General features: G+C 44.0%; 1 protein-coding gene across 1 annotated transcript in view; it reads left to right on the top strand.

Moving 5' to 3' along the window:
- agmat (agmatinase (putative)) overlaps positions 1 to 23,673 on the top strand; it is a 32,251-nt gene extending 8,578 nt beyond the window's left edge. Inside the window, exons 3-7 of the mRNA XM_084323622.1 lie at positions 471 to 519; positions 7,116 to 7,311; positions 13,382 to 13,561; positions 21,621 to 21,705; positions 23,169 to 23,673. Coding sequence (XP_084179748.1) covers positions 471 to 519; positions 7,116 to 7,311; positions 13,382 to 13,561; positions 21,621 to 21,705; positions 23,169 to 23,242 — 584 coding nt within the window. The 3' untranslated portion in view covers positions 23,243 to 23,673. The remainder of the gene's footprint in view (positions 1 to 470; positions 520 to 7,115; positions 7,312 to 13,381; positions 13,562 to 21,620; positions 21,706 to 23,168) is intronic.
- The last annotated feature ends 563 nt before the right edge of the window (positions 23,674 to 24,236 follow it).

Genomic DNA, 24,236 nt, shown 5'->3' with positions numbered 1-24,236 from the left:
CCTGAGAGCAAAGCTAAACCCTTTTATTATTATTATCACGTTGCATGTTGCTTATAACGCCAACTCACAGTGACAACACAGTTCTTGCACAGTGCAAAGGTTGCCTTGCAGCGCGAGGGCTCTATCCCTGCAACTGTTTAGGTTTTTTAATGTTTCATGTTTTATTTTACATGCAAAGTTCTGTCTCAGAGTAGCTTGTTTGACAGTAGCGCTCAAGTTCAACACTGTTTGACGAACAATCTCACTGACCCCTAGCTGCCAGAGTTGTGCCCTTCCTGTTGTACACAACTTGTGAGTCGCTTTGGATAAAAGTGTTTCAGCTAAATGACTAAATGGAATAAAAATAAAAATAAAAAGTTGGTTCTCATCCTACTTCAGTGTAATGTTCATCGTTCACTGATGATGTTATGAAAGTCACTGCGCTGTACTGATAGATCCGTTGTCAACACTTTTTCTGACCCATTTCACAGGTGGTGATCACACCATTGCATACCCAATCCTCCAAGCTGTAGCTGAGAGGTGAGTTTAACACACTCCATTACCGAATGTGTTCATCCCACGTTTTCATTTAATATACTTGGTTTGTGAAATTATATTGTAACAATACCACAACACCAGAAGGTGAACATTGCCTATAAGACTAGAAAAACACAGGCCCATCATTTGCATTAATTTGTAACATTGTGGCTTTATTTCAATATGTGATGCTAATATCTCACTTTTCTGGGCACATTCACATACATAAAGGTGCTGCAAGTGGTGTTTTTCTGTTTGTTAAAATAAGTAAAAAATATCTAGGGTTCTCTCTCCTGATTGGATGAGAAGTGGGAAGGGATACCAGAACATTTATTTTGTGTTTACTGCAGAGTGGAGGGACTGGGAGACCTGCATGTTACTGACCAGACACTCTATATCAGTGATGGCTGTTTACTGCAGAGCAGGAGGGACTGAGAGACCCATGTTACTGACCAGACACTCTGTATCAGTGATGGCTGTTTACTGCAGAGTGGAGGGACTGGGAGACCCATGTTACTGACCAGACACTCTATATCAGTGATGTCTGTTTACTGCAGAGTGGAGGGACTGGGAGACCCATGTTACTGACCAGACACTCTGTATCAGTGATGGCTGTTTACTGCAGAGCAGGAGGGACTGAGAGACCCATGTTACTGACCAGACACTCTATATCAGTGATGACTGTTTACTGCAGAGTGGAGGGACTGAGAGACCCATGTTACTGACCAGACACTCTATATCAGTGATGGCTGTCTGAGTGTAGAGCTATTCAACACTTATTTGAACAAAAATAAAATACCACTTAAAACACCTTTAACGTATAGGCAAATGCTTTTTAAAACGTTCTTGACCTAGCATTTAGCTAACTCACAACATAATAAAAAATAAAATGTATGCCAGTGTTGCAAATGTAAAGAAAACACGTAAATACATAAAAAACCCACGTTAACCCGTTCACTACCACACTACAGAAGATTAACCTTTCACTACCACACTACAGGTTAACCCTTTCACTGCCACACTACAGAAGATTAACCTTTCACTACCACACTACAGGTTAACCCTTTCACTGCCACACTACAGACGGTTAACCCTTTCACTACCACACTACAGAAGGTTCTGTATCGTTAGTGGCTTAGCTTGGCATCGCCTTCTGCACTATCTCGCGTACGTGCACGCGTACTGAATAAACCACAAATGTACCTCTAATACCAGTATTAGTCTGACCACACCCCTCATCAGCTTACCTTCATAAGCAGGTGTGTGGTCACCTGCTCTCCTCCTTCTCGCTTTCACCACAAGGAAGAGGTGCCTCGGTAGATCCCCACACTTGACACCATGATGGAAGAAATTGGATTAGGAACAGCTTGGGAAACAAGGATACGTTGACATCATATCTTTATTTTCTCTCTCACTATTTTCGAGAAAATACGGCGATATTGTCTTCGTACTGGAGTGTCTAGAAGATGATGATCATTCTACAAACCCTCCACCGGTTTTCGTATTGGGAGCACGCCGCTGCATGCTTCTCAACTGCAGTTCCTTGCTGTGTTTGTTGGGGTGAAACCTGTCAGGCCACGGCTGAACTGTCGGACATGCCGCTGTTGTGAGGAGCGGTGCGTTCCAGGTTGGGTGAGTAGTGTTTGCTGGCGGGCTCCACTTGTCTGTTAGTGCTATGGGGGCTACTAGACAAAGTTTATGGAAACCGGCCCCAGGCTAGGGTCCTTTGTTTAGCCGTCTAGGCGACAGAAGGCCTTGGTCTGGCGACCATTATAGTTTTAACTAGTGGGCCGCGACCATTGACACTGGTGATCCCTGTGTGTTCTGGACGAGTGGATTCTCTCTGTCACCGTGTTAAGACCCCATCTTTCATATCCAAATGAGAGTATTCCTTCACGAGGGGATATGTGCATGTAATGTGCGATAGCGGCAGATTCATGTTCAAAGTCAGCTATACAGGCCAGTTGGTACTGTGCTGATTCCGCCGGACGTGGTAATATCACCGTTGTGAAGCGGTGTTGACGTCTTGTTTTCTCTTTTTTCTTAAAAAGTGAGGAGGGTTCAGAACGGCGGCCTGTCTGGGTGAGTGTTATGTCATTGTTTACATGTTCATAGCTTACGGTTAGCCGGTCGGTGGCCTGGCGCGGGGTAGCTTGGCTTCTCGCGCGCCGCCGGGAGCTCGCTCCTGATCGCGTGCGTCGTAGATCGGCGTCTCGCGAGCGGAAGCAATAGCACCCGAACGGTTGGAGCAGCCGTTAGCTTGATGCTATTCTGTTGAACGTGCTTTGATTTTTAACATGTTTTACACTCTTGACCACGACGTCATCCTTGACAGGGGATGTTCGTCGACCCTGCCTGAGCCTAGACGGGGATTGCGTCAACAAAGAGGACTGTAGCGACTGGTGGAGCGGCGACGCTGCCCGGATCGAACAACACGGGACGGCTGTGTTCTACGGTGGCTTGTGACTGCACTTCGCTGATCTGCGTTCCGGGCAGGTACGGGGTTGGCCAGACCCCATAACACGTCTTCTGGTTTTACCTTGCTAAATGTATTGTGAATAACGGTGTTTTTTTCCCAAAACGTGTGTTGTTGCAATGCATTTGAGATACGTTGCGGGTTGTGTGTGAGCTGTTTTTGTCACTGGCAGTTAGCTTCTCCGTGCAGGTCGTGATGTATTGATCTGGTTGTTGTGTGAGAAACATCATGGTGTTTATGTGTACCGTGTACTCACTACTAAGGCAACTAACCTATGAAGCTATGCTTGGTGACGAGTGAGTAAAAGAATGTTCTTTCTCAGACTGTAATGACAATGAACAGTGAGTTCACACATTAACAGGTTTTCCTGTTTTAACTGGCCGTATTGAGGGTAAAATAGGAGGATTGTGTTTCCCCCCCCGGTTCCCTGGGGACTTTATCACCTCCTATCAGACATGTTGTGCATTAATTGTGTCTTTTGTGTGGTAGGGATACGATGTAACTCTCAGCTTGATTGCTGAGGTTGTGCTAAATCTGCTGGAGAAACTTATTTCCTAAAGGGAAATTGGTTTGGTTGCTGTCATGTGTGCTTAGCAAGGCCTGTGGTCGATACTAATCAAGAATGATGTATTCTCTCATTGTGAAAAAAACGGCGTTCCTCTGTTGAGTGTTTTTGCCATTTTTTGTAGGTGATGATGGGTTGTGTGTGTCATGTGACCTACAACTGGGTTGTACTGGCCACAGAAGCACATGTGTATGTTGGACCGGGGTTCTTAGAGCCCTCTCTATTCTGTGTTTTTCCTTAGTAAAAATCAGATAGCAGGTTAGCTCGTGCGCTGTGTGGAGCTGTGAAACGCTTCATAGAGCTGACTATGACTGTGTCATATTCTCTTTTTGTCGTTACGTCGTATCATGGGTGTGGGGTCGTAAAGGGGTGAACTGGTAACCTTTCCTCTCCCCATTGTTCTGTCGGTCAGGGGTACACCCCCTGTCCTTCAAGGTTCCCGTCACGTGGCGGTTCGGCACGTTACGGGGGGGGGGGGGGGGGGGGGGGGAGGGAGTTCCTGGTCCCACGGCCTGGTATATTGGGCGTGTGCACCGCAGGAATTCCCCCGCCATAGAGTACGTCACCGTGCGCGTCTCTGTTGGTAGGACTTCCGTGTGCTGTTCAGGTCCATGTGATGGATCTGTTTTCAGGGGGGGTGGTCAGGGCTCCTCCTCACCAAGCGCCTACTCAGGCCTTCTGTGAGTTCGGACTCCTTCTTCCATGTGAGGAAGCCTCCATCAGAGTACAGAGCCTTCCTCCTCAGATTGTCAAAGTGGGTGGACCCTCTAGAAGGGTCCTTTTCTATTGTATGTATATTCGATTCAATTCGTTTATTGAGTGTGTATGGGTTCGGTGCCTCTTCCCCGGAGGCCCTAAAACCAGTTTTTTACATGGCTCAAGGTGCAATATATTCTTTTCAATCTGTACAGCTCGCGTGGGAAGTCTCTCTGGGGATCCCCGTCTCTTTCCTATGGGAGGGTGGTGGGATGTAAAAATGTGAAAATTTTTTACCCCGGCTGTGTAGACTGGGATACATACTGTTGATGCTTCCTTCTTTCTATTCCAGAAGTGTTGGAGTTAGGGAGTGTCACACCCCTCTTGTCGTTCCCCTGGGCGCCTTGGGGATTCAATGACAGGTCTAAATAGCCTGTTCATTGATGGGGGTGTGTCCCGACGCACGTATAGTGCTAGCTCGCTGTAAACAGGCGATTGACTGGCACGCCTTAGTTGCTTGTGGTTGAAACAGCGTTTTTATAAAGCAACTGAGATGGGGGTTTTTCCTCTTCCGGCGACCACATCCCATGACCTGGGTGGGTTGTCGACGGATTCTCGTTCATGTCTGGGGGATGATGACGGGATGGATCTGAACATATGTAGTGGGGTCTCACGCCCTTGGGGTGGGCCACCAGGCGCGGTTCGTCCCGACGTCTGGGTGGCGCCTTCTTTTCATGTTAAGATCAACACGCATATCTGCCCTTCTCCTGGAGTAGGCATGTCGGCGTGGTTAGGGCACGGGACTGGTTCTGGTCACGCTGGTCCAGATCAGTTGAACCCGTTGTCCGCCGGGGATGCAGATCTGCTGTTCTGGTACCCTGAGGGACTTGGGCTTTTTTCAGGGGGAAAAATGCCAGGTCGGTCTGGGTGTCACAGGGTTAAGCGCTTTGGAGACCCTGGTTGGGTATGTTTTTACTCAGCACTGTCGTCATGGCTTACAGCCATGCCATTCTGTACGCGCTCGATCTCGTCGGATCTCGGCCGCTACACAGGTTGGTCCTGGTTAGTACTTGGTTGGGAGACCGCCGGGGAATACCGGGTACGGTGTGCTTAGGGGCTGGTTCTCCATTATTTTTCGCTCCTCTCTCACGCATGGCGAAGAGGGGCCTGTGGGGGTGGTTTTTTGACCTCCTCTGGTGACCCTGTGCTTCCCGTACCGCCAGGCCCGGTCCGAAGTGATGTTTGCGACCCGTAGGCCTGGGTTAACCCTTTTTGGAAACTGAAACACTTGTACTGCGGTATAGCCGGTGTATACCCGCAGGTGTGTTTTGGAGTTTTTTCTTGAGGGGTTATAGGAACAACCACCGCATTGGGTAACACCGAGGTGGTTGATTCCCTGGTGTGTTGGAGCAGTGTCAACTCCCGGGTTCACCGGTTGAGGGTGCCCCTGCACGTTCATGACGTCTGCCAATCGTGTCAGCCTTCTCTGCCTCGACCCCTCTGGGTGGGGGTTGTTAAATGGAGGCTTGGTCATGCAACACCGCCAGCTTACGCTCCTTCCGCCGGGGCGGCTGTGTTCAGCTGTCCCCTCTGGCGCCTGTCTCGTCCGCAGTCTCCAGGCTAGGGTTAACAGCCTGTTGCCTGGTTTTTTTTTTTTTTTTTTTTTTTTTTTTCCCGGTGCGCTGCCTGCTTCCGTTGGTTAACCTTTTTTGTGTGCTTACGGCCATGCTGACTGCCTATTCTGCAGGGTCAGTGTGCCAGGCGGTGTACTATTGGGGGGACGGGGCCCGCTCGGCTTACGGCCATACCGACCTGAACACGCCCGGTCTCGTCCGATCTCGGAAGCTGGGCAGGTTCTGGCCTGGTTGGTTCCGCCTGGGAATACCAGGTGCAGTAACTGAGGGGCCTTTGTCCGAATACGCTGGCGATGTGGGGGGCGGGGCACTACGTGCCCACCTGGTGGGGTCTTGATGCTGGCATCATGGACTTCTCCGGGCCCCCATTCCAGGGAGTCCAGTCCTTTTGGTGGGTCTGGGTCTTCCTTCGTGCTCCGCTGCTACGGCCTTGCCACGGGGTTGGGTTTGCCCTTGACCCCGTGATTCTGGGGGCAGTAACGAGGTTGTTCCTCCGTTCGTTCCCGGGTGGCATGCGGGTTGTGCGTGTGTGTAGTCGTGGGGTCAAGCCACGGTCTGCTCACCCTGTGCGTTGAGTTGCTTGAGTGCCTCTTCGCACGGTCGGGTCCGTCGCCCTCCCGTGACGTCCCTAATAGGGGGGCTACCCTCCATTAGGGGGGGTCGGGGGGGCTCGGCCCTCCCTGTTCTGATGGTTTTGGGGGGCTGTCAGCGGGGTGTATTTGTCAGCCAAGTGGCTCCGCTTGGCCTCCCTTGTGCAGAAGGCGATGCCAAGCTAAGCCACTAACGATACAGAACGTTAGGTTATGACTATAACCAAGTTCTGTTAGTTAGGGGCGATGCTTGGCATCGGACGCCGCTGCAGCCCTTGTCCTCACCTTGTGGTGAAAGCTTGGGAAGGAGGAGAGCAGGTGACCACACACCTGCTTATGAAGGTAAGCTGATGAGGGGTGTGGTCAGACTAATACTGGTATTAGAGGTACATTTGTGGTTTATTCAGTACGCGTGCACGTACGCGAGATAGTGCAGAAGGCGATGCCAAGCATCGCCCCTAACTAACAGAACTTGGTTATAGTCATAACCTAACGTTAACCCTTTCACTACCACACTACAGACGGTTAACCCTTTCACTACCACACTACAGAAGGTTAACCCTTTCACTACCACACTACAGAAGGTTAACCCTTTGTGCCCGTTTTTAACCCGCCCTGGAACCATCACCGTGTGTCAGACACGGCCCGGTGGGTCTGGTCCACGTGGACGCCCACGCCGACACCAGCGACGTGGTCCTGGGGGAGAGGATCGGCCACGGCACCCCGTTCCGGCGCTGCGTGGAGGAGGGGCTGCTGGACTGCAGGAGGGTGGTGCAGATCGGCCTGCGGGGCACGGGCTACTCCCCTGACTCCTACGAGTGGAGCCGCGCCCAGGTGAGGGAGGGGACGACTGCATAAGATCTGCCCAGAGCAGGGCTCCAGAGTGCGCCTGATTTGGTCGCATGATGTTTTCCCTTGTCGCACTGGTGCACCTCCCAGCAGGTCTGTGTGTGTGTGTGTGTGTGTGTGTGTGTGTGTGTGTGTAGCGTCTTTTTCCCGGCCATGTGCGTTCTCAAAAAAATGTATAAAAAAAATCTCTGCCTTTGATTGGTTCTAACACGTGCATTATGCAAAGACCAGCCCTGATCTGCCTCTGATTGGCTCTGATCGTTATTCACTGAATGACGAGATAAACAAAAAAAAGTCTTGTGCCACTGAAACCTGAAACCAAAATATATACCTTTCGGAAGGAATGGCTGGTTCAATTTCCCTGGCACCGCTACGATAAAGTGACAAACAGTATGGTTTGCATGTATTGCAAGGAGTGTGGTCCTAATATGGCTGGCAGTACTGCGTTTGCTGTCAGATCATCAACATTCAGAATAGAAACATTAGAAAAGCATAGTGTCTCCAAAAAACACATAGTGTGTCGTCACTGTCGTGACGGGTGTGTTGCCAGCACATCAACAGTGCCTCTCCACCAAGCATTTCAGCGCCAGACGGCGGCAAATAGAAAAAGCGAGGAGGAAGAAATGAAAATCAAATTCAACACTGCTTATAATATTGCAAAAGAAGAGCTGGCGTTTACTAAATTCAAATCGCAGATCACCCTAATGAAAAAAAACTGCTTAAATGTCAACCCGAGGTACAGCAACGACACTACCTGTGCCCAGTTCATAGGAGTGATTGCAGACACATTAAAAAAGAAGACGTCCCTTCAGATCGCGGAGAACATCTACATGAGCTTCATGATCGATGAAGATACAGACGTCTCCGCAAAGGAGTGTGAGCTTGTGTACAGCCGCATATTGCGCAACGGGAGACCTATCAATATCCTAATTGGCCACATCGAGGTGGAGCACGCACATGCAAAAGGTACAGCAATGTTATTATATAATAACTCCAGTTTAAGCAGAAATAAGACAAGCAACACATTTAAATAGTTATTAGGCTATTCAAATAGATTCAATAAGCATATAGGGCCCTAACTATGGAATCTGTTATTATTACGTTTTCTTTTTTCAATATAATTTTCAGTTTTAATGTTGAGTAATAATAATAATAATGAGTAATAGACATACAACCTGGATTTAGGCTACTGGAGCTGAGTTGAATGTGTTAAAATAGACGTAAAAAAGTGAAGGATTGGACTTTGCTAACTGTAATACAATGTTATTTTTTCATAGGAGTCTATGCTGCCAAGTCAAGCACAGCACTTTTTTCCCCCTTCTTCTAAACAATTGAGGTTATTGCAATCTTATTTAAATGTTTAAGCTCCAGTGGAATTTTGTGAGACAATTAGTTTGAAAGCCATTTGTCTGAACTTTAAGACCTGCTGTGTGTCATATGACAATTTCTTGTTTGTGATTTAAATAAAGAAAAAACATTTATCTGTACCTTCTATTCCTGTTTACAATAATGTACTTAACATAATAAGAAATTAAAATTACTAATGTGTATGGGAACTGACAAAAAAGGTAACTGTAACGCTTAAAATGTATTATTGCAGCGGCAAGAGGCGCGGTAAAACTTTTTGGGTGCACCTAAATTATGTGCTGGTGCAACCAATGTAAAAAGTTAGTCTGGAGCCCTGGCCCAGAGCCAGGGGTGTAAAAAGTACTCAGAAATGATATTTAAGTGAAAGTATGGGTACCGTCTCAAAATCGTACTCAAGTAAAAGTCAGAGTATCTGGCTAAAAACACACTTGAGTAAAAGTAAAAAAGTTTCTACTTTTAAATGTACTTAAGTACTAAAAAGTTAAAGTAAAAACTTTTTTTTATTCCGGGGGAAAGAAATTTTCCGTTTCGTCCTCTTCATCACTCGTACTATCGTTTATTTAAAAACAGCCAATCAATGGAAAATGAACCCGCCCATACTAGGGCTGGGCGATATGACGATATTATATAAATATCGGGTACAGTTCATTAACGATACACTTTTTAAACGTATCGTGGATATCGTGATGTTTTGCCCAAGAGGCTTGTGTCGCGTCAATCTGGTCCACACGTTGACACTTTTGAACAGCGCCGCCCCACACACACACTACTGCATCAAAGGTGACTACTTATGATAACAAAGGCATTCGTTGTGGCATTAACGTTATAATAATAATAATGCAGGACCTGTTCAGAGGTCTCTATATAGTTACACTTTCAATAACATCAGCGTATTTACATAGTGCCGACCGAGGTCGACCTAGATATAGCAAGCTCGTTCATATCTCAGCCCGTGCTGACTCAGTTGTGCCCATTCTGCGGTCTGTTAATAAAGTTTTCAATCAGACAGATGTATGGAAAGGCTTTTATTATAACATCCGTTTCAGTAAAATCATTATGCCTCCAGTCGTTTAGTCCTTCTGCGGAGCTAAAAGCTATTGTTATTGTCATTGAGCTCTCCATGGCGGAAGTAAAAAATAAATACGCGCTTTCCGATTGGTGCTAAGAACAGCAGGGCGGGTGCAAGCGATGTGACGTAATTGGCAGACGCGACTGTCAATCAAAATGATTCTGTTTGCCGACTGAATGAATGAGAACGTTATTAAAAGATTGCAGCATGGGTACAATACAGTACAGCTCAATACAACAACAGTCAACAGCGGACTGGAGGATGCAGACCAGAGAAATACTTTCGTCTTGTTTACATCAGGGTCCCCCATTTTCAATTCATCATATTTCATATCTAAATCATATAATATCTCATTGCTAAATATATGCAATATATAATCTAATAATCCAATAATCTAAATCTAATATATAATATAAAAATGCTAAATGCATGGGTATTTTATTTTGTCTTTAATGTTAGCTTGCAAACTCAAATACTGTCTTGGTAAGCCTCATAATGAATTTTGGGGAAAAAAAGAAAAACATCGTGATGCGTATCGTGTATCGCCGAAAGGTCAGAAAATATCGTGATATCAGATTTAGGCCATATCGCCCAGCCCTAGCCCATACCCATGCTGATTGGTCCTAGAAAGCGGGGATCTTTGATTAAACACCTGCTATCAGAAGAATAGAAAGTCAGAGTGACAAGCTACAGAAGATGGCCACAAACGATTGTCTATCGCAGAACACAGTGGGTCTCATTCTCGAACGTAGTTGCGACAAAATATTTCGTCTTAGCCAGATTTCGACCTATTTAAGACATATTAGGGCTGGGAGTGGGAGTCCTCAAATTTTCCTGAGATCTTATTTGAGAGCAGATCTAAGAGTGCTGAGGAGCACACTTAAATATGCTCTCAGCCCACGATCAAATCTCATGATTGCTTGACTAATTTAAAATGTTATTATAACTTGACAGACTGTGTTCTCATAGTGATTCCTTCATGTTAACGCTACAGGCCTCCTTGGAATTAATTACTTGATCATAATTAAAATAAATATGACAATATTTGTACGATAAGAAATTACGCATTTGATGTCGGAAAAATAAATAATATGGATTCATCTGATCACAGGGCAGCTGGATTAACCATATCTGAGCCAGCTATTTTGGACAAATGTATAATTACTTTAATTACTCAGATATTCAAACACAATTATGCAATTATTGTGAAATGATTGAAAATAATAATAATTGAATGCCTTCTGTGGAATTTGCATTTCTTATTTGTTACACATCTGTTTTAATGATTAATTATATACATTTGAAAGAATGCAGGTCAACATGCAATGTATTCCATTGATTGGTATTGATTGAAAACTTTATTAACAGATTGCAGAATGGGTACAGTACAGTACAGCTCAATTACATAAGGGGATGCAGACCAGAGAAAGAATTTCGTCTTGTTTACATCAGGGTCCCCCATTTTCAATTCATCATAACATATATGACACACACGACACAGATAGACAGTACTGCTACATCTATACATTTATGACATACCAGATTTGCAAATACAGTACTGTTTGTGATACAAAAAGAGTCCAGAAAATAGAGTACATTTGACGTAGAAACTGTTGGAGGAGGTTGGGTAGGAGGGGTGGTAGACTTACACTGTACAAGCAAAACTGTACATTGGAATATTGACAAAACCATACTTGGTTACTGTACATTGGAGGGGGTTGATATAGCTATAAACCTGCATTCCTTCGAATATATCAATTAAACTTATATTGAAATACACTATATAGCCTATACACCAACACTGAAATGACAGTGGATAAATAAATAAGAACTAAAGCTAATCGGTGGAAATAGACTGCATTAATATTCCATAACAAGTCTTGTGTGCGCCTACGAATGAACAGTAGCCTATAGGTTTATGGAATAATAAGCCATACTGCTTCATTCATTACGCCCGCCGGCCCGTAGGCTATATATATTATATGTCATTCATTCATTCATATACAGTACTGCGCGCGCGTGTGTGTGTGCGCGCTGCGGCAGGTGTGTACCACGAGCTGTATATGATGTCAATACATGAATCTAATCTAGTTTTGATGGGCGCAAGCGTGATTATGAAACCTAGCCGCATTTCTCGGAGACGCTCTCTGATTGGCACTGACTGACGCTAGGTTTCGTAATCACGCGGCTCTCAAAGCACTTCCGCCATTCCATTTCACACAGCTGCGTCAACAGTTGCTTTATAAGGACTGTCGGGGGCGTGGTTTGTATGCAAATGAACTGAACGGGAACGCGCTTTGGAGTTTACGACAGAATGCCATTCTCCAAGCAGATATCAGATCATATAATTTCTGCGACCGTTTCAGCCACTTAAGACATATCTCCAGCACGTTCAGGACTCAGAGTGTACTTGTCATAGATTATGTCTCAGTGGTTCCAAGATAAGTCTTCCAGAATATATCTTTGAAAAATGTTCGGGAATGAGACCCAGTGAGTCCATTGTGGGCAGAGTGTATGCTTGGTTTCATTCCAGCCTTGCCTAAACACCAGCTGATGATTTCACTAATTGGCTCACCTCTTCAACTAGCTCACCTGGTGCAATGTGTAGTTAAAATGAAAACTTGGCCCACGATGGAATGAGTTTGAGACCCCTGGTCTATCCCTTGCAATTTTTTTTTAACTTTTAAGTACTTAAGTACATTTAAAAGTAGAAACTGTTTGACTTTACTCAAGTGTGTTTTTAGCCAGATACTCTGACTTTTACTTGAGTGCGATTTTGAGACGGTACCCATACTTTCACTTAAGTATAATTTCTGGGTACTTTTTACACCCCTGACTGTATACTTTACTTACTTATAGTATATTTAGATTCTAGTGTTTATTGTAACCATATTTATTGTAATGTATAATATATAACTGAAAAAAAGAAGATCAGATCTGAGCAATAAATCAGAATTGAGCACCCCCTCCAATGTAGTTGGAACCCAACCCCCTCCAATGTACAATTCCCCCTCAAATGTATATACTCTTTTTAGACTCCTTTTGTACACATAAACAGTACTGTATATTTGTAGATCTGGTATGTCATAAATGTCTAGATGTAACAGTACTGTCTACCTGTATGTTGTGTATGTCATATATGTTATGATGTATCCCCTTAACAATTGTGTGTATTGAGCCGTACTGTATTGTACCCATTCTGCAATCTGTTAATAACATTTTCAATCAATCAATCAATCACTAAGTGTGAACGTGATGTCTTAGTTAGTCTTAGTTCTGTGAGAATATCCAGGTCAAATTACTCAAAACTAGTAGGACAAACATATTTGTTAAGTTTGGCGCAAACTGGACGAGCACAAGCAACACATCACTTCCCGTTTACAATGCGTTCTAACCTTTATGGCAATCTGGCCATGACTGTCAGAGCTGCCTTGTTCACAGACGGACAGAAGGGGTTAAAACATGACCTCCTCTGCAGAGGTATTGAATTTAAGTAAAGGTAAAAAAAATTAAGTAACGGTCAAAGGTCAAACACTTCCAGGAAGTGTAGACGACCTTCTGAGACCCAATCAAGGCAGAGACCAACAGGGTTTCCCTCACTCGTGTGTCTTGTTGCAGGGGTTCCGTGTGGTCCAGGTAGAAGAGTGCTGGTACAAATCCCTAGCGCCGCTCATGGCGGAGGTCCGGGCTCAGATGGGCAGCGGGCCGGTCTACCTCAGCTTCGACATCGACGCTCTGGACCCAGGTTTCGCCCCTGGAACGGGCACGCCAGAGATCGCTGGGCTCACACCCATACAGGTACAGGACGTCTGTTGTACCTTTATTGTGGCATGAATATATCCGTGCAACAATATATATATATATGTAACGGTTGCGACATCGTCACCTTAAACTTCGAAGCCCCGAGGGAGTTTCGAACCCGGGTCTCCCACGCCGCGTGCAACGGCACAGACCGCTATACCAAGAAGTGAACTCACTGCTTTGTAACGTGTCTATGTGTCTTTTGAGGATGAGAGTGAGTTTAACCCATAGCACCGCTACTCGCCCCAGCCCTTCATGATTGCGCTTCACGATACCATCCGTTACATATATAATTTGTTTAATATATATTTAATATTTATATAATCAATTATTATTATTTTGTATAATAATAAATAGTATAAATAATATATATACAAAATAATAATAATTAAAAAGTAAAAACATTTAACATTAAAAAAATATATAAACATATATTTATTGTTGCATGGATATATTCGTCTCTTGTATTTTATTTTTTTATTATTTTTTAAACAAACACATAAACAAACATGACAACACACGATAAGATATACAAGCATTAGTTGTCAGTGCACATCCAATGAAATCACATTTTTGTTAATTGTCTTATATAGGATATACCCCTAATACCTGTTATCTAAAAACCTACACACATATGCTCCAGCTCGAACCCCCCCCCCCTCCCGGACCCCTCTTTGGATAGTACCTCCATTATCCCTCGCTCCTAACCAGACACTACCATTATAAACTAGCTTTTATTCTCTCCACCACTTCTAACCACATTGACATTTTGGATTCATTGAGACCCAGAATTCTTGCTGTAGATATTTCTTGATAAATCACATCGAGATATGTAAGAAACCAAACTTTCCGGCACATTTTTTCCGGTTGAAACCAGCGTGATGCGATCAGCTTTTTAGCTACTGTGATACCCGATAAAACCAATCTCTTTAGCTGTGGATTTACTGCAAACTCAAAAACATCATTCAATAGAAATACAGAGGGGTGTACAGGTATATTCCAAGATACGAGTTTTGATAATTGTTGGGTCACATCTTTCCAGAATGTCTTAACTGGTGAGCAGTCCCAATACATGTGCATAAATGTCCCTTCGTAGATATATATGGATATATTCGTCTCTATATATTTATAGACAATGGGTTGGTTTGTGCAAGGTCTCCTATTCTGAGAGACTATTTTGTTAGCCATTTCTTCAGAGTTTAAAAATGTCTCTCTGCTTCGATGAGTTTGAGATACTGGACGTTTATTCCATTCAGTTGCAGTCGTGTATAAAAACTTGTAATGTCAATTTAGCAATACAATTTAAAAAGTTATAGCCCTGCAAAGAAGGTGAACATCTCCATAGGCTTAGAGTGGTGGCAGAGAGGCTAAATTGATGGATATAACCGTGGCAGGGAATGTGTTAAAGTGGTTGGACAGATATTTGCGGATGTCATCATGAACAATTTTAAGTCCTACCCTGATCTGTACGAGTCGTTTGTCAACTGGAAGGCAATTTAGATCTTGAGAATAATGCAGAATCTAGAAGAGTACAGGGAGGTGGTTAACTTGTGTTGGACAGTCTGTGTCTGTGTTTATTCTTGATGAGCTGTAGAGTGCTATTGAACCAGCAGGTGGCAGCATAATCAAAATGGCATCGGACTGATGCCCCGGCTGAAGACTTCAATGTCGATCTGTGTTCTTGTCTTTTGGCTGATTTCAGTGAGGCTTTCAGAGCCAAAATAATAATAATAACTTGGTTTTATATAGCGCATTTCACGAAACCCAAGGTCGCTTTACATAGGGCAATATCAACAATAACAAACATGGTGGACAGACACAGAGTCCAGAGTTGGGGCGTTGCAGAGTTCTGCGGGGAGGGAGTTCCAGAGAGAGAGAGAGGGGGGGGGGGGGGGCACGCTGAAAGCTCTGTCCCCAAAGGTCTGCAGTCTGGTTCGGGGAATGGAGAGCTGACCATGGTCTCCCCTGATGGATGTTTGTCTCATGTACATCCTACACCAGGGGTCAGGAACCTTTTTGATACAAAGTGCCATTTTAAAATGTTCTTGTTAACCAGTGTGCCATGAGGTTCCGGTTCCGGGTCAAGGATGGGGTAGTCGCTCATGGCCACGATGTGACTCCCGTATTTTTATATTTAGTCCTAAAAGCCTCTTTTTATATTTTCAACTCGGTTAAACCTTTTTGTATATACCCCCTTTATGTTTCTACTTATTTATTTTGGCTGCAAGAACCACAATGGCGACGAGACAACTGAGAAATGAATCCAAGAAGGACGACGCTCCCGCTGATATAACCGCCATTGCTGGGCAAATTGAAGAGCTAAGGCGGGCCCTAACCAACGAAATCAGAGCGTCCGCTGCCTCGCTCGAATCCAAACTCGACAGCCTCTGGACGTCGGTTAATGACCATGCAGAGGGTCTGACCTCCGTGGAAGACGGTTTAAATACTTGGACCGGCAGGCTGGACGAGCTAGAGGCTAGGTGTACGGCGCTGGAAGAGAACAATGACAAGCTAAAGGCTAAGCTAACTAACGGTGAGTCCACGAGTCGCCGGTCTAATATTCGCATATTGGGATTGGATGAGTCCGTTCATAGCGACCGGCCCAGCGACTTTTTTGCAGAGGTACTGGTTGAAATTCTGGGGAAGGAGGTCCTCCCTACGCCACCCGAACTGGACCGGTGTCACAGGGCCCTCACTGCCAAGCCAGCACCCGGCTCCAGGCCTAGAGCGGTTATTGCTCGCCTACACCACTATCGAATAAAAGAGAGGATTATCTGGGAGGCACGGAAGAGGAGGCGAACGCTGAAATACAGAGGGAAACCAGTCCTGATCTTTGAAGACTACTGCCCCGAAGTCGTGGAGCAGCGTTCCCGCTACAAAGACGTCATGGCCCCCCTCTACAAGCTAGGACTCAAGCCGTCTCTACAGTTCCCTGCGAGACTTATCATCACAACCGGAGACGGCGCGAGAAAACATCTTTCATCGCCTGAGGACGCCGTGGACTTCTTGAAGACCCGGCGTGGAGGGGCCCCGACACCGGCCTCACCAGTACCAAACGCGGTAGTAGCTTGATTTTGGGCCGTTAGCACCTCGCTATGGCTAATGTGCCGAGCGGCATATCCCTCTATATTTATTCGTTCTTATAAATATGGTTGACTGTGTGACGTTAGGTATCGCCTGGATGCTTTATTTTTCTCTGCGTCTGACTTAAGGTTGGCCTGGTCTGTTTTGTATAACTATTACATAATGCCACTTTATTTTAATTTAATTTTTTTACATCCACTATATGCCGGGGAGCTAAGAGCTAGCTTTGTTTAAATGACCTAGGACTTCTATGCGTGTCACTTACGCCTCGTCACGACTTGGCTTAATGCCTCCGTGATGCATTTTTTTTTTTTTGTGTGTGTGTACATATTTTTTTCGGACTGAGGTCTCATGGATCCATCAGCCACGCTCTTCCAGCTACGTTCTGCTAGCCACACACATGGCAAATGGTCACGTGTGTGGCCAGAGGCGTCATCATCAGCTGTTGACCTGCTAGGCCGCTAAAATGTCAGACGAACTTTTGCACAGCACCCTCTCCTGACACGGCGGCCTAATTGCGCTATGACAAGGCAGCAAGCTACTCTGTGTGAACCATAGGAAACAACGCGGACCTGTCAGCAGAGTATCGCCCTCTTCCGGCCTGGTGGACGTACTGCACACGTTTATCACGCAGTACACAGGTCATTTACCCCCCCCCCCCCCCCTTTTTCTCTTGCTACGGTTCCTGTTCTAGGTTTCCTGTTTAAACCTAGCCATGTTTTTATAAGGTTTAATGTGAACTTTTCCATTTACTCTACGTTTTGAGGCTTTTTCTTTTTCTTTTCTTTTTTTTATGTTTGGGAGTGTGGCAAGCAGCCACTGAGAGAGTAATCTACTTATGGTAGGTTTGAGGGTTTTAGTTTAGTTCGTTTTTGTTGGGGAAAGGCCCACCGGTCCCGCACCTATGTATGTTTTATGTATGTTTTATGTATGTTTTATGTATGGCTCAGGACACATGTCTGCCACTGAAAATATTTATTTTATATATGGCTCTAGGTACATATGCTTAGTGGTTAAAATAGGTGAATTTGGTGTGTGCCCACAGGCCTTTTTAGGTCTGCCCTGTCTACACACCCCTAATATTCTATGGCTACGGCTAACTCTGAGAGCTTTAAGCTCTGCTCCTGGAATGTTCGAGGTCTTCAGAAACGAGCGAAAAGGAAGGCGATTCTGACCTTTTTAAAGAAGGAGAATGTTTCTATTGCTTTACTACAAGAAACCCATATGGGACCCAACGACACCGCTAAACTCCAAAAGAGTTGGGTGGGACAGGTCTTCGCCACAAACTATTCTACATTTAGTAGGGGAGTGGCCATACTGATCAATAAAAATCTCCCCTTTAGACTCATAACTTCCTCTTTAGAATAGAATAGAATAGAATAGACTTTTAATTGTCATTGCACAGTATACAACGAAATTTCAGGGGAGCTCCCACAGACCGTAGTACAATATATACATACATGAACACATAACACATATAACACTGTACATAACAGAATATTTTAAATAATAAAGTGCATGATGAGTGGTAACAGTGATTATCAAGTCCAGGTAAGTGCATGGTGCACGTGAGGGGACAGTCAATGAGCGTTTAACAGTCTGACTGCTTGGGGGGAAAAGCTGTTCTTAAATATTGAACTCTTGGCATGTATGGACCGGTATCTCCTCCCTGAGGGAAGGAGCTGAAAGAGGTGATGTGCTGGGTGAGACTGGTCCTTGATGATACACTTGGAGTGGTGGAGGCAGCGGGAGGTTAAGACGGAGGTGATGTTTGGTAGAGGAGTCCCGACGATCCTGCATGCCGCCTTCACCACCCTCTGTAGAGCCTCTTGCTCTGCCTTTGTGCAGCTGGAGAACCACACAGACACACCGTAGGTCAGCACACTCAACCGCACAATGATAAAAGTTGACAAGGAGATTTTGTGGCAGGCCAGCCTGCTTCAGCTTCCTTAGATAGCCAAGGTCGCTATGTGATTATCAAAGGGGTTCTTAAGGGTAAAGAAATGACATTTATGAATGTATTCTGTCCCCCAGGCTACTCCCCTGACTTTCTATCCAAAGTATTTACTGAATTTAATGGCCTGGCCTCTGAGAATGCTTTTGTGGGCGGAGACTTTAACTGTCACCTTATACCGTCTCTTGACAAACTCCCACCCAGTTTGGCTCCCCCCTCTAGGCAAGCAAAGATGCTCTCCTCCCTATGTACAGACATCGGATTCTCAGATGTCTGGAGAACCCTTTGCCCATCCAAACTGAAGTTTACCTTTTTTAGCGGCCCACATAAGAGCAACAGTAGAATAGACTATTTCTTCATCCCTTCCTCTAAGCTCTTTCTAGTATCGTCCTGCACAATCGGAAGTATTGTTTTATCGGATCACGCCCCTATATATCTGGTCTACTCCTTGTCAGAAGAGAGGCCGCTGTCGAGACGTTGGCGTCTTAACCCATACCTCCTCAAGGATGATAGGTTTGTCTCCTATTTCGAATCGGAATTTAAAATGTTCTACTCAATTAACTCACATTCTACGGATAACCCGTCTCTGCTCTGGGAAACATCCAAAGTCTTTTCTCGCGGACTGATTATGTCTTACGTATCATCCAAGAAACGCAAGAAAAATGAACAATGCAAACTTCTTGAATCCAAACTAGCCGACCTTGAGAATCAACATGTTTCAAACCCAGCCCCGGCTGTGCTTATAGCGCTTACGGCCACCAGAACTGCGTTAAACACTCTTCTGATCCAGGACGCCGAATACTCTCTTAAATTTGCCAGACAGAGAATGTACGAACACGGTGACAAGCCTGGCAGGTGCCTAGCTAACTTGGCAAAAAAGAGGGCTGACACCCAAGTAATAGCCTCAATCTCGGACTCAAACGGGGTCAGGTCCTTTGACACCAAAACTATTAATAAAGAGTTTGCCTCTTTCTATGCCCAACTCTATAGGACTGAACGACCCGATGGTGCTCTCTCTGACATGCAAGCTTTTTTCGCTGACTTGCACCTCCCTAAGGTATCGAAAGATCAGAACTTGCTCCTTAACGCCCCAATTACGAAGGAAGAAGCTCTGTGCGCCCTTAAGGGTATGCCATCTGGTAAGGCTCCGGGCCCGGACGGTTTCGGATGCGAATTCTATAAGGAATTCGGTCATATTCTCTTGGATCCCCTGCTGGCAATGCTTAATCACTCCTCTGAGGTTGGGATATTACCCCAGTCCCTACGGGAGGCTAATATTTGCCTTCTCCTTAAAAAGGGTAAATGCGGGGCGCCCTTGTGGCGCATACCATAGTGCCTTGCGCACCTACGCGGCCGACCCGGGTTCGATCCCAGCTCCCGTCGTTATTTGTCGCATGTCCTCCCCACCTCTCCTCCCGTTCGCCCTCTCCTCTGTCGGTCCTGCGTGACCAATAAAAGCTGTAAAAATGCTAAAAAAAATTATCTTATCTGTCTCATATCGGACCTGAACTGTCTGCCACTGTACTCTGTGGTTTTCCCCATTACCCATAGCCCCCCTATAGACCAATGCTGCCTTGTTTTTGTCTGATTGTGCTGGTATCGTTGCTGAGGGAACCATAATTACTGTAATATACACGCACACATACACACGCTCACACCACACATATACGCATGCACACACATAGAACATGCACGCGTAAATTACACAGGCATATTAAACATTCACACATAAAACACGCACATAGGTAATGCACACACACACATAGGTAAACACGCATCTACAAAGTACACACACTCATACACTCCGTACACACACAGTCTATCTTTGTCTAATGGTCCTAACACAGTTGATCAGTACACTGGGTGCTATCGTGGACCAGGAGCTGACTCCCTAACCGCCACACTGTATATACAGTACAACATGTGAATATTTGAGCCATGTCTTTGTTGTTTGTCTTTTGTCATGTCTAATAATGTACTTTTATAGTTTATATTATGTCTTTATTATTTTTACTATCATTTCTGTTGTTATTATTGTTAGTGTTATTGTTGTTAGTGTCTCTATTATTATTACCGTAAATCTATTGTATTGTGTGATGTCTTGTTCTATGTATGTTTTGAAAAAGTGAAAATAAAAACATTTACAAAAAAATAAAAATAAAACAGTGTGCCATATCAACATTAAGGTTAACATTAAGTTAAATTATGACACCACGTCAAAATGTAAATCTCCAACAGATCTGTAATTCTATTCCATCCATACAGGCAACGTGCATAGAGATAGTTTTAATAACCATTTTCCTCTCATAATTATATAAGTGCGCTATACGAGAATGCTGCCGTCTTTATGAGATGCTTGCTTGCCATACCTGGACACATTCAGCCTTGTCTGCCTTATCCTTTAAAGAAAAAGCCCTCAGCTCTGAACTCGGCAGAATCTGCACCTGGCTCGCTGATAACAAACTATCATTACACCTGGGTAAAACAGAGTCCATTCTCTTTGGATCAAATAACATACTCAGTTAGGCCAACGGCTTCTCAGTTACAGTGGGTGACAATATTGTCACAAGGAAAGATGAAATTACATACCTGGGTTCCATCCTAGAGGCAAATCATTCCTGTGACAAAATGGCATCCAATGTAATCAAAAAAGTCAACAAACTAGATTCTTGTACCGGATCTCCTCTCTGGTAAACAAGAATACCCTTTAGATCGCTAGCATGGCTAACAAATGCAAATATATTGTAGTCTCCCCCGTTGTTCTCACCAGGATTAAGTTCCTTTCTGCCCCGGTGATGCGCGCGCACACTGAGTCTGACGTATACAGCGAACAGGTCTCTAGGCAAGATAGATTCCTAAGTAGCAGAGGGCATACTAGTAAAAGACAGTACGAAGGTTAGTATTTAAATTATTTTCCTTCTTCATATCAGATATTGATTGAAGGAGTGTGGTTTTAGTCAACGGTGGAAAATTGGGCGGGTTTGGGCTTGTTCCAAATTGGTTCTGATTTGTATCCAGGGATTGGAGATAATCCGAGGCTGCCGCGGTCTCAGTCTGGTGGGATGTGACCTGGTGGAGGTGTCCCCTGCGTACGACACCACAGGTATTATAATTCGCCACGTTCGTTTATCGTTTCCCATTAACACTTTCAGTGCCCATCACGTCATACCACGTTTTATCAGCCCAATGCCTGAATGCCCACGACGTTTATTAGCGTTTTATTTTTTTATTAGCGATCTGAATTCATATTTCATCAACCGAGTCTCCCGTTGGTATGCAGCCCCTGTAGGAGCTCAGATGTGAAAAAACCGCCCCCTATCGTCTCCCAGATGGTAATGGGCTCAATGAAAATGGATGAGAAAAGAAAAATCCGGAATCCACATTTTACTTCTCAGGCATGTAACCCGAGCCGATCGGATTCATTGTGGACCCTCAGAACAGCGTGGAATACATGTGTACAGTATGTAGCATTGGATCAATAAAAGCGATCGATATTTGGAATGGCGATCAGGAATTGGAATAATCTTTTTGGATAACATCTGATCTCAGGTAAGGAATCTATTTTACCAGTCTTAGGATAATCAGACCTGTTTTCACGGAGATATAAGCTTTTCCCCTATGTGTGTGTGTGGCTGTGTGGCTGTGCGAGCGATCAGGAACTAAGAGAATCGATTTTCAGCTTGCGGCCCCAGCGTGCATACGTACACATCGATAATCTAGCGTTTATTTGAAAACGATTCATAAATAGGCAGAAAAATTACAACGTTTTTGTGTATTCTAGAATATTCCAGTAAAGGGCGATTATCATGGAATATTTATATTTTCCTTGAAAACGAGGGCTTTTCAAAATGCTATGAAACGAAAATTAACCGATAAAAAAACAATCCGCTTCGACAATGTTGACTGGAAAACGAGTCATTGATAAGCGACGGGCAGATTAGACACATAGCCATCATTTAAAACATAGATTAGGCATTATTAACGCTAACATTGAAGTGGATGGTGGGCATTCAAGCACTAAATCGTGCGCCCCCTGCTGGCACTGAAAGTGTTAAAAAGGTCAAAATGAATGAATTTTTTTCCTATTACTTTAATACTTTGTAACAGGATTAGAGGGTATCTAACAAACACAATTATGATTTACTTTGGTTTTTCATTTCATTGCATTTAAAAAAAGGAAAAAGAGAAAGAAAAAATTGAAATTGTATCCTATACATGTATACATCATGGTTTCTTCCTTTCCTAAAAATTTCTATGCAAACCCGGGGGGCTGGGAGGGGGGTTAAGAAGCGACCTGGACTGTCTTGCAGCCACAGGACCGTCAGAACGGAGAAAAAGACTGTCACACCTGCCAGCAGGCAGGCTACACAGTACATGACTTTACTGACGGACAATCTATATACTGAAAAGACACTTTTTTATGCCACTGTGGGAATTTGTATGAACTGCTGATGTGAATGTCTCTTTCCTCTGAACTTGTTTTTCTTAAAAAAAGATAAAATAAAAGGTTGGTCACAAAAAAAAATGAACCATCAGGCTTTAATGTTTCTCTCTCTCCACCCACAGGGAACACAGCACTGACTGGTGCCAACCTGCTCTTTGAGATGATGTGCGTCCTGCCAAAAACTAAATACTACTGAGAGACAAACTAACTAACACAATGGAACATGTGGAATCATCTATTTGCCACTGGTGTCTTTCGGTGAATAAGACGTGTCGGCAAAATAATAATAATAATAATTAGGGATGTCCAATATTATCGGCCTACCGATATTGGCATTAAAATGTAATATCGGAAATTATCTGTATCGGTTTTCAAAAAAATTAAGACATTTTCTATTTTTTTTTACATTTATTTAACCTTTATTTACCCAGGCAAGCAAGTAAGAACAAATTCTTATTTAATTTATTGTCAAAAGTATGCATAATGTGTGTTAATCCCACGACGTTTAACTAAGGGGAAGGAGATCAGAGGAACAAGAGGGAAATCAGGCAGAGACTAGAGTCATTAATAGATTTGGTGAAGAGGTGAGATTTTAGTTGAGATTTGAAGGAGTGCAGGGATGTAGCGTTTCGGATGTCTGGAGGGAGGGAGTTCCAGAGGGTGGGTGCGGCAACGGAGAAGGCAAAATACAAATACAAATTCTCTACAAATGATTACAGTTGCACGCGTTTACAAACATAAAGCATTTTATTACACGCTCAGCATGATATATATATATATTTATATATTACTGCAGAACTAATGAAACATCTGCAAATTGCAAACTTGTCTTTTATAATATTATGTCAAATGAAGTCTCGATGGACACCAAAATAAAACATGACCACAGTATTATTATGATAAATGTATAAACATTAACTCATCTGTCAAATTAGAGTTATTCTTTTTTTCTTCTTCTTGTTAAATACAGTTCCTATATATGATTTATATACAGTATTTATATTTCACAGCATTGACAAAATGATAATGACCATGATAGTAGGGTTGATATTAATATGAACTACCGTATTAATAAATACAATGACGAACCAAACACGCATGTCTCTTTTCCTTTACCGTTTTAATCTCTCCACGCTCCTAATGATGTAACAACGAGATAGAATTGTTCTACGTTTTTTTTCCTTTTTAGA

This window comes from Notolepis coatsorum (genome assembly GCF_963971535.1).
Source record: "Notolepis coatsorum genome assembly, chromosome: 10".
Classification (NCBI taxonomy): domain Eukaryota; kingdom Metazoa; phylum Chordata; class Actinopteri; order Aulopiformes; family Paralepididae; genus Notolepis; species Notolepis coatsorum.
This window is presented reverse-complemented; position numbering and strand designations above follow the sequence as displayed.